The sequence below is a fragment of the Neomonachus schauinslandi genome, chromosome 5 (assembly GCF_002201575.2).
Source record: "Neomonachus schauinslandi chromosome 5, ASM220157v2, whole genome shotgun sequence".
Lineage (NCBI taxonomy): Eukaryota > Metazoa > Chordata > Mammalia > Carnivora > Phocidae > Neomonachus > Neomonachus schauinslandi.
Window position 1 is genome coordinate 9,824,800 of NC_058407.1, and position 17,049 is coordinate 9,841,848.

At 54.9% G+C, this 17,049-nt stretch overlaps 1 protein-coding gene and 1 pseudogene across 2 annotated transcripts; one reads left to right on the top strand and one right to left on the bottom strand.

Moving 5' to 3' along the window:
• Positions 1-270: 270 nt before the first annotated feature.
• Positions 271-370, bottom strand: LOC123324984 (annotated as a pseudogene).
• A 9,417-nt stretch (positions 371-9,787) lies between these two features.
• Positions 9,788-17,038, top strand: CBX6 (chromobox 6). Of its 2 annotated transcripts, none has more exons than XM_021687676.2 (5): positions 9,788-9,926; positions 10,107-10,150; positions 10,319-10,384; positions 10,536-10,602; positions 14,980-17,038. In XM_021687676.2, the coding sequence occupies exons 1-5, from the start codon at positions 9,858-9,860 to the stop codon at positions 15,979-15,981; spliced, it is 1,248 nt and encodes a 415-aa protein (XP_021543351.1). In that variant the 5' UTR covers positions 9,788-9,857; the 3' UTR covers positions 15,982-17,038. The 2 variants fall into 2 exon arrangements, with proteins under 2 accessions (XP_021543351.1, XP_044771733.1); XM_044915798.1 differs by having other exon boundaries at positions 15,034-17,038.
• The last annotated feature ends 11 nt before the right edge of the window (positions 17,039-17,049 follow it).

Below are 17,049 nucleotides of genomic sequence, written 5' to 3' on the forward strand. Positions count from 1 at the left end.
CCGTGGAGAGTAAAGCCCTCATGGAGGGTAAGGCCCCCAGGTAGGGAGGGAACAGCCCAGGAGCTGCTTCCAACAGTACCAAGAAGCAAGAATATGCTCAGGGGGGCACCGGGGTGGCTCAGTCTTTAAGCGTCTGCCTTTGGCTCAGGTCATGATCCCAGGGTCCCGGGATCGAGCCCCGCGTCGGGCTCTCTGCTCCGCGGGAAGCCTGCTTCTCCCTCTCCCACTCCCCCTACTTGCGTTCCCTCTCTCGCTGTGTCTCTCTCTGTCAAATAAATAAAATCTTTAAAAAAAAAAAAAATATGCTCAGGGGCCATGCTAATCTTCTCTGTATCGTTCCAATGTTAGTGTATGTGCTGCGGAAGTGAGCTGGAAACAGTCTTGTCACCTCTCATTTCTGTCTGTGTGGGGCCAAGAATAGGACAAATTCCCAGCAGGCCCCTGGGCTGACCTCCCAGCCCTCTTCAATTCACACAGGAACTGGGCACCGGTCACGACTCTTCGGGCAGTATGCACCCATCACCAGCCACGGGTCACACAGAACCTGGAAGACAGAAGTGTCCCCAGCCCTTATGGGACTAAGGGTGTGGCTCACAGTGTTCCCCAGAGGGATGGCCCATCTTGTTGTGAGAAGCAGCAGTGTGCAGACGTGTCCCAGAGTCGGGGGCTGGGGTTGTGCCAAGGATCCTGCTCCCTCCATGGCTCAGAACATGAAGATCAGGGGCGCCTGGGCGGCTCAGTGAATTAAGCGTCTGTCTTCAGCTCAGGTCATGATCCCAGGGTCCTGGGATCCAGCACTGGGCTCCCTGCTCAGCAGGGAGTCTGCTTCTCCCTCTCCCTCTGCTGCTCCCCCTGCCTGTGCTTTCTTGAATGCTCTCTCTGTCAAATAAATAAAATCTTTTTAAAAAATAAAATAAAATAACTACATAATCAGGCTGACATAACTCTTTTGTCCTCAGGCTGTGGCCTGCCTGTTCACCTGAGAACACCACACCACTGGAAAACCCCTCTGGGCAATGTCTGGGAGGCCCACGTGTGTCCCCAAACCCTGGGGACCCACTCCCCTCTCACGGGATCTGGGCTGCTTGGCTGGCACGGCACTCTCTGGCACGTTCTCAGCTGTCCATGCATTTTGGAGGCAGAACTCAACGAATCCATTAGAAGAATTCTAATTAACCCCTAGAAGTTTATGTTTTCAGACAGTCCCAGAACTGCCATGTCACAGTAAGATTTTGATCTTCATTATCACTCATCCTAAGGACTCCCTCAGGACCCCAGGGAAGGAGACAAAGGTGATGTGACACTAGAGAGGCTCACGTCCAGGCTGGTCCTCACTGTGAGCAGAAGCAGGGGACTGAGGCCAGGATCTGGGAGAGCAGGCGGTCAGCAGCCCCACTTCTCTGGCCCCCGTGCTGGCCCACTGCACCCGCCCGGGCAGGGACCACACTGCTTGACAGAGCTGGCAGAATAGAACCAAAAGAAGCACCAGCCCCTTGCCTCACCCCCTCTCAGATGCAGCCTCCTGGCATCCACCTGTCCCATTGCCCCAACCTCTCCTTGCCTCGAAAAAGAATCTGGGAAATTAACACCCCCCCCTTCCCCAACAACTGAGAAGTATTTGAAAAAGTTTCCCAGCATAACAGGAAGAGCAGGAAGAGGACAAGTTTGCACAGAGCTGGCTGCAGTCTGCTGGGAGATAAAAGAGAAGGCTCTTCTCATCTGTTTTGCATTCTCTAGAAGAGGGAGGGGTCATCAGGGCCCCCGGGGCTCACATGAGCCAGAATCATTCCTGATTTTATTTGTAATTGCTTAGGAGTCAGTTCCCCCCAACCGTGGCCTTGGCCCTCCCCCGCAACAGTTCTGTGACCTTGCTGGGAGCCACCAGCCTCCACAAGCCAGATTGCTATCCAAGAGAGAAACAAATCATTGTATTTTGGGGTATCTTTGTACAGAAGCTTAACATTTGCCCAAACTAACTAGCATAACGGGGGAATGGCTTCCTCCCCCTTGTCCGCCTTTCTGTTGGAGGGTACCCAGGCTTGGAGATTCTAGAGATAGCTCTTTCCATGTTTATTTGTAGCCTCTGCCTCCCTGGATGTACGTCGAGGAGGCTGGGTGGTGGCAGATTTGAGAAGCGGCCACCACTTGGCACTCGGGACCTCACCAACAACCCAAGCAAGGCTTTGCCTCTGCGGCAAGCTCACTGTGATGGGTCCTTTTTCCTCTTGCAATGAGTTTTCTCCTGGAGCTTCCTTGCTGCACTCAGAACAAAGACCAAGCTCTCCTTCGTGGCTGTAAGGTCTGCGTGTGGGGTCCCTGCCTTCCTCGAAAACCTCAGCCTTCTAACCACTCCATTCCAGCCCCACTGTCTTCCTTCTCTCCCTCAGATATGCCAAATGTGTCCCTACCTCAGGGCCTTTGCACTTGCTGCTTCTTCTGTTTGGAAAGCACCTCTCCCAGATCTATGCAGCTGCCCCCTTTTCCTCAACAGGTCTTACTTAGATGTGGCTCCTCAAAAGGCCTGCCTTGACCACCCTAGCTGAGCACCCCACCCGCACACTCTGTTCCTCTCTACCCTGTGACCTGATTTAGTCTTTTTATGACACAACTCTGGCCTGATAAATCATCTCCTCGTCTTGTGTGCTTATTGTCTGTCTGGTACCCTCATAAGAATCTAGGCTTCTTGAGGGCAGGGGTCTGTCTGTCTTTTCTCTGCCACATTCCCAGCACCTAGGTGCTAGGCTCATGGTTGGTGCCCAGTAAGTATCAGCTGACTGACTACCCAGTGTCAGGAAGGTCCCTGCCCTCAGAGAGCTCAGGCTTTACCGGATTTGACGAGGGACCAAACAGAAGTCTCCTGTGTTCTTGGAACTCTGCAAATCCTCAAATGGGGGCAAACGAAGGCTGGCTAGTTCTACCTGGAAGGCCAGATATGGGTTCATATAGAAGGACTCCCCAGAACTGAGTTTTGAAAGATATGTAGGTGCTTCTCAGGTGAACCAAAGGTGCAAAGGTGTAAAAAAAAAAAAAAAACAGGGACTATTCAGGAAACAGTGGGCAGACCAAAGGAAGGGTTGTGCAGGATGGAGGGAAGGGAGCAGAGACCATCAGGAGGGGCCCCTCCATCAAGAGAAAGAACTTGGGTTTCCTTCTAGAGACAGCAACTGGCTACCGTGAGGGGTTTTTCCCTGTTGATATTTTGGCTCCTTCCTGTGTTGAAGAGTCTTAAACAGAGGGATGACTTGGTCAGAACTGCATTTCCAAAAGATCGCTCTGCCAAAATTGGAGTTCCCTGTGTCCCTTGCCCAATTATGACCGTATTCAGGCATATTTCCAAAAGACTCTACTGCCTCTTTCTAAAAATAGTTAGTTTTTCTTTGGGGGCACAGAAGTTTGCGGCACGATCTTTCAGAAAGAACTATACATGTTTCAATTCCTTGAGACTTACGTCGTCACCTGACTGCATGTCTTCAGCTTTTTTGGTCCAGTTTCGAAAGTCAAATTACATCACATGGCAGAGCTCATGAGGTAGTAGGAGGAAATAGAGGGTGTCTGATGGACTAGAACTTACACTTTGTTCAGCTCAGCTCTGCATCTCTCATGTTTGGATAGAAACCCAGCATCCGCAACAGTGAGGTGGAATAGTACTAGTATCTGGCCACTAAGATTGTTTTGAGGTTTAAGTCAGTTAATATCGTGTGTCAAGCACTTGGAAGAGTCCCTGACGGATGATGAGCACTATATAAAGTGTTTGGTGTTCTCTCTGACCAACACAGATTCGATTTCTAGAGTTGACAAAATAAACTGAGTTTCAGTGGAAGAAAAACATGTAAGTATATACACTGTGTGTGTGTGTCCATTGCCCTTTAGCTATGAGCCAGCCTGGGGCATATACATACTTCCACTCCCACTCTCACAGACCTACTATGTGCCCAACAGAGTTCCAGGTGACATACATGTGTTATCTCGTTATTCGCACAGTAAACCTACAAGACAGGAATGATTACCCCCATTTTACAGATGAAGAACACTGAGGCGCAGAGACGCTGACAACTAAAAGTTGCACAGTTCAAACTGCACCTGTTTGCACCTTCATCCCTCCCTGCACCTCAGTACCTAGAGGACAAAAATCCCATCCTTTCCACCCTTGCATTCCCAAAGCCCATCAATGGGGTACCCAGTGAGTGTTTGCTGGGTCTGTAGCCTGTATATGTTATGTAAACATTACTCTTGAAAAATTACTCTTGAAAGCCCTTTCAATGGTCCGCTTATGTATCCAAAACATATTTATTGAACACCTACTATGTGCAGGGCCCTGACCTAGCGCTGGAGATAAAGTGCCCCAGATGGGCAAAATCCCCGTCCCCGTGGAGTTTGGAGTCTAGCGAGGTACTAACTCTATGGTTAATATCACATCAGATAGTGTTAAAGGCCAGGGAGAAACAACAAGGTGACTAAGGGAATAGAGAGTGACAGGCACTACTTTAGATAAGGAGGTCAGAGCATACCTTTCTGCAGAAGTGAAATTTGAGCAGAGCTTGAAAGAAGTGAGGAAACAAGACATGTGCCCATCAGGAGAAAATGTGAGTGTTCCAGGCGGAGGGAAAAGCAAGTGTCAAGGCCCTGGGGTGGGAATAAGCTTGGAGTTTGTAGAGCCCGTAAAGTGATATATACATGGTATTGTAACTCAGCCCTTCACAGCGATATCTGCAGGCTACCTAGATCCCCGGGGGGGGGGGGGGTCCCCTTTGTCAAATCCTCACTCCCCCCCCCGCCCCAGAGACCTAGGTGCTATGTGCTTTTCCTTCCAACAACCAGCACCTGCGCCTCTCCTTCTGACCTCCCCAGGTTACTGAAGCCACTTTGCACACTGAGGTAGAAAGCAGGAAGTGCCTGGAAATTGACATCTGCCCTCCTGACACCTTCTCCCTGCAGCCTTTAGCCAGTGCCTGGAGGTGGGGGACAAGTATGGAGGAGTGACTTTCATTCCAGAGCTCCCCTGCAGGATCAGGCTGGGCCAGCCACTCCTGACAGCATCTGAGATGACCCCCTCTGTTCTCTGCTTGGCTTCTCTCCTTTACTGTCCTGTTTCACCCACTCCCTTAGCATCCTCATGGAAGCGCATCCTTGCTAAGTCACTTGACTACCTGAAAGAAACATATAATGGGTAGTATTGCAGAACATAGTAATGAACACATCTGTAGAATGTTTTCTGTTTTTAAATGATGGCAACAAATACATAGATTTGGCTGTGTTGAGTTAAATGCACATAAGATGATACCCCCACTGTATTGTATCCCCCAGTCCAGCCCTCCGGGACCCCCATGAAGGCCTATGGCCTGTGGCTCTGAGCTCAAAGCACTGCATTTTGGCATCGGGGAGGGGATGGTCCACTCTGGGAAGTGAACTTGGATCGATCTTCAGAGAGACAGGAGCTAAAGATATTTTTTTCCAATTCTAAGTTTCATCAAATGATGAAAACTGAGGAGAGGGTTGTAGGAACCCTCAATGTACAGCTGCCCCGTCAAAAGTCTGAGTAATCCAGACTCGCTATCAGTGCCTGAGTGGGGAGTCTTGCGGGATCTGCGCTAACTCCGGATGCTAAGGTGTCAATTGGACCGAAACATTGGACATCCAATTGGTGTCTAGAGAGCTGAAAATCCGGTTGTCAGTGTGAGGAGCAAACCCACACACTGGGTGTCAGAAGTGCTGTGAAAAGAGTATCAGATCAAGGACTCCCTTTGATGAACTCAAAGTCCGCTGGTTAGGGATCTTAATCACATCGCAAAAGCCCTTACCTTTTCACTTCACCTGATCAAGGGAGAAAAATCCAGCTCATTGCAAGTGCCATCCTCATTCAGGGGAGGGGGTTATGCAGGACCAGCACAGGGGCCGGGGGAGGGGGCACAGGGAGGCAGGAATCTCCAGGGCCTTGAATCCTGCCAAATCTGACTGACAGCATGCCGTGGAAAGCGAGTTGGGCTGGGCCTCAGGAGGCCTTGCAGTGTTCTTCACCTCCTCATATGGCTCTGGCAGCCCTGTAAGGAAGCCCGCACTGGACTGCTGAATCGTGGGAGGCCACGAGGAGAGCGAGGCCCAGCCAATACCCAGGACTAAGCCCCCCGACATGTGAGTCAACTCTGGCCATGTCTCTGATTGCAACCCCATGAAGGACCTGAAGCAAGACCAGGTAAAAACAAAACAAAACACACATAAAACTGCCCAGTGAGCCCAGGCAACCCACAGAATCATGAAAAATAGATTCTTGTGTATGAAGCCACCAAATGATGGTGTTTTATAGCACAGACTATAACTGAAATGCCCTCTCTCTGGGCAGCAACTCGCACAGTCCAGGAGATTAAACTTCTCCCTTTTGGTGTTGGACCAAATCTCAGAAGGACAGACTGTGGGAGAGGTACAGGGAACTTTCTCTCATAGAATAGAGATGATCTGTGAGGCACCCTCGGTGCCTCAGATGGTTGGGCGTCCGCCTTCTGCTCAGGTCATGATCCTGGGGTCCTGGGATCAAGCCCCACATTGGGCTCCCCGCTCAGTGGGGAGTCTGCTTCTCCCTCTCCCTCTGCCCCTGCCTGCCTTGCTCATGCTCTCTCCCTCTCTTTCTCTCTCAGGTAAATAAATAAAATCTTTTGAAAAAAAGAGATGATCTGTGAGAGGTGGAAGGATTCAAGGTGGAAGGGACTTCCTCTCATTAAAGCTCCGGCTGACCCCTCTACCTGGGCTGCCTTTCTCATTCTTCACTTGCAGGCAAATTCATCTTCAGCTTCCAAGGCCCCAGTCAAATGACCCCACCTCTGAGAAGCCCTCCCAGCCTCCTCTCCTCCAGGTAGTGGGCTGCTCCCTTATCTAGTATGATGGTTCATTTGATTTGTCAGCTTGCTGGGCTCTGAGATGCCCAGATAGCTGGTAAAGATTATTTCTGGTGTGTCCGTGAGAGTGTTTCCAGAAGAGATTAGCATTTGAATCCATAAACCATCCTTGCCAATGTGCCCTGTTATCTTGTATCCATTGTGGGCCTGAACAGAACAAAAAGGCAGAGGAATGGTGAATTCTTTATCTTCTCGAGCTGGGACATCTATCTTCTCCTGCCCTGGTTCTCTGCCTTTCCAATCAGGGCACTAACACCCGCCTCCTCATTCTTGGGCCCTATGCTACCAGCTTCCCTGGTTCTCCAGTTTGCAGACTTCTTGACCTTCATAACCACACGAGCCAATTCCTACAACAAATCTCCTCTTAATGTATTTCTGTATACACCCTAATGGTTCTGCTTCTCTGGAGAACTCTAATACATTTAGATTCCCAAAGCATCCTATACATACCTTTTGTGGTAGGCTGCATATGCCCCAGCCACCCAAGGATGTCCACATTCTAATCCCCAGAACCCATGAATATGATACCTTACATACGCTGTATAATATGTTACCCTAGGGTAAAAGGGACTTTGCGGATATGATTAAGGTAAGGATGTTGAGATGAGGAGATAATCCTCAATTATTCGGGTGAGCCCAATGTCATCACAAAGGTCCTTATTAGAAAGAAGCAGGAGGTAAGTCAGGGGAAAGCAAAAGTAAATATTGGAGTGATGCAGTGACGAGCCAAGGAATGTCAGCAGCTTCTAGAAGCTGGAAGAGGCAAGGAATGGATTCTCTTCTAGAGCCTCCAGAAGGAACCAGCCCTGGGGATATCTTGACTATAGCTCAGTGACGCTGATTTGGGATTTCTGACCTCCAGAACTTTAAGATAATAAGTCTGTGCTACTTAAAGCTATTAAGTGTGTGGTAATTTGTTACAGCAGCCATAGGAAATTACCACATGTTTATTCTAGCACTAGTCACACTATATGGCAGGTGCCTCTCTCACCTGAGAGTTCCTCAAGCCTGGGCCACCTTTGTTTAGGTGGCTTAACACAAAACCTTAAAAAGGGTCACAAAGGCTGCTGAGTGAACTAACACATGGATTTAATGTTTACCCATTTTATCTGACTGCTACCTCTCTCAGCCTGAACGCGCGCGCGCGCGCACACACACACACACACACACACACACACACAGCTCATCTGCCCATTCACCCTGATCATCCCCAGGAAGGCAGCTCTATTCTTAGACCAAAGCCCACTTTGGGCTGACCAGCAAATAGCTATTTTTCAAGAGCATGTTGATTTTAAGGAAGGTGAGGGGGATTTCTCCCAAGATAATAATTGGACAAATCTGCATAGATGCAGAGATGAGAAGCAGCAATTTTGATGCAGTCGATTTGAAACCACAAGAATTGGTATTACAGTACAGAAATGTAAAAATCCTCTTTTCTAATAAACAAGTGATGAAAGCAAGAGACGATCCTGATCCTCACCACATCCCCATTCCTCTCCACCTCCATCTCAGCCCCACCACAGCCACGAAAATGGTGGCAAAATTTCCAATTAATGACACCAAGAGACATTCACTTTTTTTCATTAAGGGAGAAAAGCAGAACCCAGACGGTGTGATTCATAAGATCCCATTTTGTTAAAAAGAAATAAAATATATATATATATGTATATACAATGTATACATACGCATACATATGTGTGTTTGTATAGACGGAGAACAGGCTGGAAGAGGATTCATGAAGATATTAACAATGATTTGATGGAGATTATGGACAGTCGGGTTTTGTTTTTTTTTTAATTTACAAAGAACAAGACCGTTGGGGTAATAAAGAATAAAGTTTAAATAATTCAAAGGAAAAGAAATGGAGCGTTTTGTGTAGCAGGGCTATTTTGTGTCCGTCCATTCCGGGACAGCCAGGTCTCCCAGTGTCTCCTCACACCCGAAGCTGGGGTCTGGTCTCCCTGTGAGCAATGGCGGAACCACTAAAGGAGCTGCACGCAGCCGAAGCTTGCCGAGGCCAGGGGGCCTGGGAATCAGAAAACATATAGACAAGGTCATGTGGGTGGTGTCTGCCAAATGACCCAAGGATGACCCACTCGGGCCTAATCTGGGGTGCCAGGAACCCATCTCACCCCACAGCCTCTCTGTCCCTCCTCTCGCCGCCGCATAGTCCTGGCTGCGATCTTCAACCCGCCTCCAGGGTGAAGGCAGGTGCCGCCCAAGACCCCAGCCCGCCAAAGAACAGATGCACAGGATCCTCCCGGCCTTCCTCCACCCCAATACACCGCCCCCACCCCTCTCCCTGAGGTGGAGTTTTTGTTTTAATTCATCTGAACTGGTTACAAAACCACACTCCCACGAATACATAAATAATGGATTGGGGAGGGGGAGGGCAATGTTTTAAAGAAATTCCCGCAGGGCCTGGCAAGGCAACAGCAAATGCATTTCTGCTGTATCATATTTAACTGTTTGCAAACTTCTGCTGGGAGGATGCGCAGCAGCTGCAGAGACTCCATCGTCTTTCCCCTGCTGGGGCCTAGGGAGACTTGCAAGGGGGAGGTGTTAAAAGGAGGGAGAGGTTGTCAGCTATCGGGGGCCGGGAAGATGGAAAAGGGAGTAAGAAAGTGTTTGTTAGACTGCACTGCGCCCGACCAGGCTTCCCGCAAGCCAAGCATCCACCCGGTTCCGGGCCCGGACTCCCGCCGCCAGGCGAGGCCCCTTTAAGAGCCAGCGCGCGCCCCCGCCCCGCGAGCGCTCACTTTCCCTAGCAACCGCCCCGGGGGAGGGGGTGGTCCTGGCAACGGCGCGCCGGCCCCGAGGGGTCACGTGACGGCCCGCAGCTGGAACACGAGCGCGCGCCCCGCCGCGCGCCCGCCCGCCGGGGCCTGTGCGCTGCGGCGCGTGCGCGAGCGGTGCAGCACCGGTCGCGGGAGCAGGGAGTATTATGGGCTGTGGGTGCCGCTGAGCAAGATGGAGCTGTCTGCAGTGGGCGAGCGGGTCTTCGCGGCCGAATCCATCATCAAACGGCGGATCCGAAAGGTGAGCCGCCTCCCGAGGCGGGACGTCTTGCCCCGGAGCCGGTGTCCGGGTCCGCGGCCCATCAGGGCGAAGCGGTCCCGCTAACACGGGCTCTCTCGCCCACCCCCGCGCCGCCGCCTCCTCGCGTCCCCGCATCCTCCCCACCCCCACTCTCCCCTTTTTTTCTTCTCTGTTTTTCAGGGACGCATCGAGTACCTGGTGAAATGGAAGGGGTGGGCCATCAAGTAAGTGCCGGTGGGGTCCAGGGGCGAGGGGGGAGGGGAGGCAGCGGACACCGGGGCCTTTTTTTCCCTTGGTGGTGTGGGGGGGGGGCAGTGTGCACGTTCGGTGCCTCGCATGTGCCTCTGCCTGTTAGGTTTTCATTTTTATTTTGTGCATGTGTGACTTGGCAGGTACAGCACTTGGGAGCCCGAGGAGAACATCCTGGACTCGCGGCTCATTGCAGCCTTCGAGCAGAAGTGAGTTTGGGGAGCTGGCAGGGGCGGCGGTGCCAAGGCTCGGCTGGGGCGCCGCGCGGGGAAGCGGGGGAAGCGGGAGAGCCGGGGAGGGCAGCGCGGAGTGGGGCCCTGGAAGGGGCTCTTTTTAACCTTTGGCGTTTCTCGGCCGCAGGGAGAGGGAGCGTGAGCTGTATGGGCCCAAGAAGAGGGGACCCAAACCCAAAACTTTCCTCCTGAAGGTAACCTGGCCCAGCCCCAGCAGCCCCGTCTCGGGCCCCTAGCCCTGGCGCAGCACGGGGCCTGCAAGGGAGGGACAGATCCTCGGCTGCCCAGGCAGGCGGACCTTTCCAGAGGGGCCCCAGCTGGGCAGGGGGTGGTTGTGAGCCCCCGACCGAGCCCCTGGCAGCCGGCCCTGGCCAGCTCCAGCTTCAGCAAGAGGGGCCTGGGAGTGGGGAGTGAGGGAGGAGGATAATCCTGGCTGACAAAACCAGGGTCTGGGCAGGCCAGCCGGGCTCCAGCATGGGGGTAGATGAGGCAGGTGGGGGCTGTCCACCTGAGGGGGTGGCAGGGAGGTTACTTCTGCACATCGGATGAGGCGAAACCCTCATCTCCCCCAGCCTTGAGCTCGTAGGGCTCTGCCTGGAATTAGAATCCATGTGGAGAGTAAATGTGGTTTCCCTCACCGCTGGGAACAGGAGAAGCATTTGGGGGCCACCTGCCTCCCCACCCCCAGCTTCCTTTTCTCTCTTAGGATTTGTTCTGCATGCCTCCCCTCCTCACTGGGGAATGCAACTTGAATTTGACCTTAGATCACTTCACTTTGAGTTTATCACCTGGGCCGGGCCTCTGGCTTCCCCCCACCCCTGGCTGTTTCTGGAGGTTCTAATGAGAATGGGGTGTGGGGGAGTGGAAGCATAAACACATTAGCCTTGGCAAGGGAGGGAGACCTAGCCCCAGAGGAAGCCATCTTAGAGGTTTTGGGGGGTTAATTTTTCTTAGTGAGAAAGAACAGAGTCGGAGAGGGAAGGTGAGATGATCCTAGGAGACAGGCAAGACTGCAGGCGGGCCTCCGTGGGACACCACCGTTGGCCCAATAGTGCTGAAGTTGCCTTGGACCCTTCCCACCCTGGCAGCCTGTGACTTGGTGGCAATTGGCACGGGAAGGCCAGGGAAGAGACTGTGCAGAATGCACAGCCTCAGCATCTCCGGTTTTTGCAAAAGGCTCAAAGCCAGGTGAGGGTGGGGTGGGCCGGGCCTCTCCAGCCCCACCCCCACCCCAAAGTCTTTCACTTAAAGCCGACGTGAAAGAACCGTTGGTTTCCAGAATTACGTATTTCCGTGACTCCTGTTCCCAACCGCCACACGTTAGGGGATCCATGGAGGAGCACCCTTAACCCTTGATGCTTCTTAGGAGGAGGGATGGGGCGGAGCAGCTGGAGGGTGGGTGGGCTGTGTGACAGCCTCTCAGCGCAGCTGGAGCACCCTCTAGCGGTCAAGTGAGTAATGACCGTGAGCTTGGATTCACGAAATGCCTTTTTTTCCCTCCTTGATGGCTCTAGCTTCTGAGCTGGCTCTAGCTTCTGAGCTGGCTCTGGCCCTAACACAGTGCTGAGCCCTCACGTGGATTATCTCCTTTAATCCTCTCAACAACCCTATGAAGGAGTATTCCCATTACCCAGATGAAAAAAATCAAGGCCCAGAGAGGGGAGGTGACTTAACGTGAGGTCCCACAACCCAGCTTCCTGGCTTCATTCTGGCTCCTTCTCTTCACCCTGTCCCTCAGAGAGTACATACATCCGGTTGAGGGGACAAGGTGGACACATCCAGGAAACGATGAAGGCTGCAGAGGTGGTGGGGCAGGGAGTGGAGAGGCAGCTGAGAGGACCTGAGCCTTACGAGAGTGATGTGGATGTTTGCCAGGGGTGGTGGAGACCAGCTGGGTCTGAGCCCATGGCTCTGAGTCACTGAGAGGTAGTGTACATAGTAAACCAATTATTCTCGGCCCTCACTTTCTGCCCGGAACTGTTCTGAAGGGAAACAGGAGCCCATGAGGTAGGTTGTGATTTAGCCCCATTTTACACCTAGAAAAACGGAGGCCAGGGAGGTTGTGGAACTGGTCCCTGGTCACAAAGAGTCAGCTGTAGAATCCAGGTGTTTGATCTTCTGTGCTCTTGTCTGTGGTACACGCCAGCCCCTCAGAGCCGTGCCTCTCACCGCGTCAGAGTACAGTAAACACGCTGGCTGTGGTTGGCTATTTAATTCACAGGCTGACCCGGGTCCCACCTTCACAGAATTCTCAGCCTGCGGAGGGGAGAGGAGGAGGAAGGGTAAACCAGACTTAAAAAAAAAAAAAATTATATATATTTAGAAGCTATAAAGTAAGAAATGTTTCTCATAAAAAGTTTGGAAACTGTGCGTTAGTAAAAGATTATTGGTCACCAGCGCCCTGTCCCTCACGCCCATGGAGAGAGAAATCTAGTCTCTCTCGAGTACTTGCTCTGTGCCAGACGCTGGGCTGAGCAGGTAGCATATATTATCTGATGGTATATATGGCCCACCGAGCCCGAGTTTTGTCCCGGGTCTGAGGTTTATACCCACTTTTGCCACGCCTCAGGGTCCATCACCCCTGGACTTGGGCAGAGCCATGACGACAGAGGTCTGGGAGCGCAGGCGACATGCTGATGGCATGAACACTAACACCCTGCGGGGGGAGTCAGAAAGAGTGGAGATTCCCCTAAGCTCCCTTGGGGATGAACCTGCCAAAGGCCCTGCTTGCCATGCCGAGGAAGGCTGGCTGGCTCCTGCCCTTGTCTGAGAAGGGATGTGAGGGAACGGGGCCCTGGCTCCGCTGGCCGGTGCCCAGGAGGAGTGGGCAGCCCTGGCATGGGGCACGCGGGGGTGCTGCCACCTAGTGCTCAAAGGGATTGTTGGCCACGCAGCCCCAGGAGACTCCCTGCCAGCGGGGCCGGGGGGCCACTTAGCGTTAAAAGTGTGTTTCCACCACCTTCTAAAGACCTCCTCCCTAATTCAGCAAATAAGTCCGCCGACACTGCTTCAGGGGTTTGTGGTCAGATATAATCTAGTTTTGTCTGAGGGGCACACAGGCCACCTCTCAGGGACTGGTTAAGCATCTAGGCTGGGGGGCAGGGGGGCGTGTGGAGAGACCCCAGACCACAGATCCCACTCTCGGGGAGCTCACAGACTGACCGTGGGAGTGTGCCCTCCCCCTTGGCCACCACTGTCTCATCTGGATTGAGGCAGACAGCGCCTGGCGAGTCTCCCCCACCAGGAGCGAGGATGTGTGTAGATGCCCGATCAACCATTGCTTTTAGTCCCTTGACCACCGCATCCTCTCACCGCTGGGCTCTCTGCCTCCCCCGCTGGTCTTAGCGGCGCCCCTGAGGCAGGCCACCAGAGCCTCTGTAGCTGCCTCAAGCATCTTGGCTCGGAAAGGACCAGGGCTCCCTCCTACTAAGGCTTCATCCTCCAGGATAGGCCTGTGCCCCTAAGCTGTGCTCCGCTAGGCCCTATCCGTCCTTTATTACATTGAATCACCCAACATCCTCACTGCCCGTCTCGTCTTTCCCAGGGAGGGCAGCCCCTGGCGGGGAGGCTGTGTGTGTTTGGAGTCGTAGCTCCAAGCAGTTGGCTTGTGACTCTAGTACTTTGTTAGTGAAGGAAGGACTGGCCATGGAGGACGGTTTATATGGCCTTGTGAGTCCCCTGCCCTGAACACCGGGGGGTTTTCCGATGTCACACCTGGGAGCGCAGCTGAGCCCAGGAGCCTGGGACAGGTTCCCTGGCTGCCCACAGGCCTGCTCAACTATCCTGCCCTCCCCCCACCCAGGCCATCCCAGCATGGATATGAAGTTGGTCCATCCCCACCAGACCCTTGTCTCACTGGGGTGGATTCCAACCTAGGCTTTAGGTGTTGGCTTTGGAATCTGTTGGCACTGATTTGCTCAGCCCCAGGCCTTGAGCCAGATCCTGGGCAGACATGAATCAGACCCAAGAGGGGAAGTCGAGGGGGCCGGGAGCGTACAGGAGGGGCTGAGAGGGCCAAGGGGCTGTCCCAGAGGTGCCGACCAGCCAGGGAGGCGAATCCAAGCTGGAGGTGCAGCCTGTTCAAAAGCAGAGAGCGCAGAGCCTTTGGGACTCTGCAAGTAGGTCAGTGGCGCTGGGGTGTGGGGTGGAGCAGGGAGGGGCCTCCCTCTTCCTTCTGTCACCAAGAATTGGTCCGTGGAGGAGTGCCAGGCTAGGCTGGGATCCTTCACGGAGCAGAGGTGGTCAGGGGCTTCTGAGCAAAGAGTCATTCCTTCCATGCAGTGTCCTCATTGCTGACGCTTCTCTGTGTCAGCCAGGGTAGCTGCCATCTGTCCCAGGGGCCCACGGCCATCAAAAGTAGTGGGTCTTAGAGTTCTGCTTGGGCGCTTCGCTTCACCTGTCTGAACCCATTTCCTTTTATCTCTAAGACGGGGTTGGGAGCACAGCGGATTCTCCGAGATGCTCTCAGGATGGTTTAATGAGACAGGACTTGTGGGTGGGTGGCGCAGGGGCATCCAGAGGAGGTCAGCAGGAAGCTGAGCCTCCGCTTACCCCCTCCCTCCACCCCTCAGGCGCGGGCCCAGGCTGAGGCCCTCCGCATCAGCGATGTGCACTTCTCTGTCAAGCCGAGCGCCAGCGCCTCTTCACCCAAGCTGCACTCCAGCGCGGCCGTGCACCGGCTCAAGAAGGACATCCGCCGCTGCCACCGCATGTCCCGCCGCCCCCTGCCCCGCCCTGACCCCCAGGGTGGCAGCCCTGGCCTGCGCCCCCCCATCTCACCTTTCTCCGAGACGGTGCGCATCATCAATCGCAAGGTAAAGCCTCGGGAGCCCAAGCGAAACCGCATCATCCTCAACCTGAAGGTGATCGACAAGGGCACGGGCGGAGGTGGCACCGGGCAGGGGGCCGGAGCCCTCGCTCGCCCCAAAGTCCCCTCGAGGAACCGCGTCATCGGCAAGAGCAAGAAGTTCAGTGAGAGCATCCTGCGCACCCAGATCCGCCACATGAAGTTCGGCACCTTCGCGCTGTACAATAAGCCCCCGCCCGGCCCTCTGCCTCCCCAGCCAGTGGGCAAGGCCGACGCTGCGGCCTCCCCGGGCCCCGGGCTGCTCCTGGCCGCCCCCACTGCCCCCTACGACGCCCGCAGCTCCAGCTCCTCCGGCTGTCCCTCACCAGCACCGCAGTCCTCCTCCGATCCTGATGACGCGCCCCCCAAGCTGCTCCCTGAGACCCTGAGCCCAGCTGTTCCCGACTGGCGTGAGCCCGAAGTGCTTGACCTGTCCATCCCTCCTGAGGCCGCGGCCGCCAGCAAGCGGGTGCCTCCCGACGTCCCTGCTGCCGTGGGCCCGGCGCTGCCCACAGCCCCCGAGCCTGCCAGCGCCACCTCCGAGCCTGAAGCTGGGGACTGGCGCCCTGAGATGTCACCCTGCTCCAACGTGGTGGTCACCGACGTCACCAGCAACCTTCTGACAGTCACTATCAAGGAATTCTGCAACCCTGAGGATTTCGAGAAGGTGGCTACTGGGGTAGCAGGTGCCACTGGGGGTGGTGGCAGCAGTGGGGTGAGCAAGTGAGGGGGCTCCACCAAGGAGGGGGGGCTTGGGGGGGCCCTCCTGCCCAAAGTCCCACTTTCGCTCCCGCACCCGCCCCTGCCCTCAGACACCTCTGCCTGTGCTTTGCTTGTTTCAGATGGCTCGGTGTTGCCCCCCGGGATGGGGCTGGGCAGTTGGAGCCCCCCGAGGCCCAGTGGGAGCAGCAGTCCTGGAACGGGTTAGGGCTGGGGTGGGGCGAGGGCACTTGGAAGTCTTCCCTCTTGCCCCTTGGCACCCTCCCTGCCCGTGTATGGTGGGGCCTGCTGGGTGGCTCCCCGGGAGCCCCCGAACCTTGGGTTCAGCTGCCTCCTCCGCATCCCACTCTGTCTCTCCCCAGCTTGCTTCCAGCTCTCGCACACAGCATCTGATTTCTCGGTGCTAACCCAGCAGCTGTGGGGCCCCTCAGGAGACCCCCTCCCAGCGGGCGCGCTGCCCCTTTCCTCCCCTACCCGGACGCCTGGGCAGGAGGGCCAGGGATGGCAAAGCCCAGTCAGAGGTGGAGGTGAGGCTGGCCGCGGCCCCTCCCTCCACGTCAGGGAGGGTGGCAGGAGCGGGGCCAGAGGCCTGGCTCTTCCCGCAAACTTCAGCACCTGACCCAAGCAGGTCCCCTTCGGCTCCACCCCGCCCCGGCTCCCTCCTCAACCCCATCTCAGAGGTGGGAGGGGCCGGCAGGGCCCTTCAGTTCTCGACCAAAGGTGCTACAAGAACCTGCTGTGGAAACTTCCAGCTGGCGTGCGCACCTGCCGCCCCACGGCGTGTTTGTGCCCGTACCCGAAATGCACGGGGCCCGGGCTTTCCAGGCGGCTCTGTTGAGGGTTCCTCAGAATGGGGTTGTCCAAGGCCCGACCTTCCCTTGCCCGGACCTGGCGCGGGTCCGAGGAGTCTGCTGTGGAGCCCCCAGCCTAGCAGTGCTGGGGTGCGCGCCCCCACGCCGTCCTGTCCCGCCCGGGCTGTCCGCTCAGCCAGCCAGGCCTTTGCTGCGGAGTCGGGCTGGCGGGGACTGAGGTGGAGACGGGAGGCCCCACCCGGCCTTGCCCTTCCTTCCTCCCC

What these genes read in the sequence shown, in the direction of transcription:
- CBX6 (XM_021687676.2), top strand. Translation starts at nt 9,858, where the DNA reads ATGGAGCTGTCTGCAGTGGGCGAGCGGGTCTTCGCGGCCGAATCCATC. An exon ending in TCAAACGGCGGATCCGAAAG is followed by an intron (nt 9,927 to 10,106) that starts GTGAGCCGCCTC and finishes TCTGTTTTTCAG; the next exon opens with GGACGCATCGAGTACCTGGT. An exon ending in ATTGCAGCCTTCGAGCAGAA is followed by an intron (nt 10,385 to 10,535) that starts GTGAGTTTGGGG and finishes TCTCGGCCGCAG; the next exon opens with GGAGAGGGAGCGTGAGCTGT.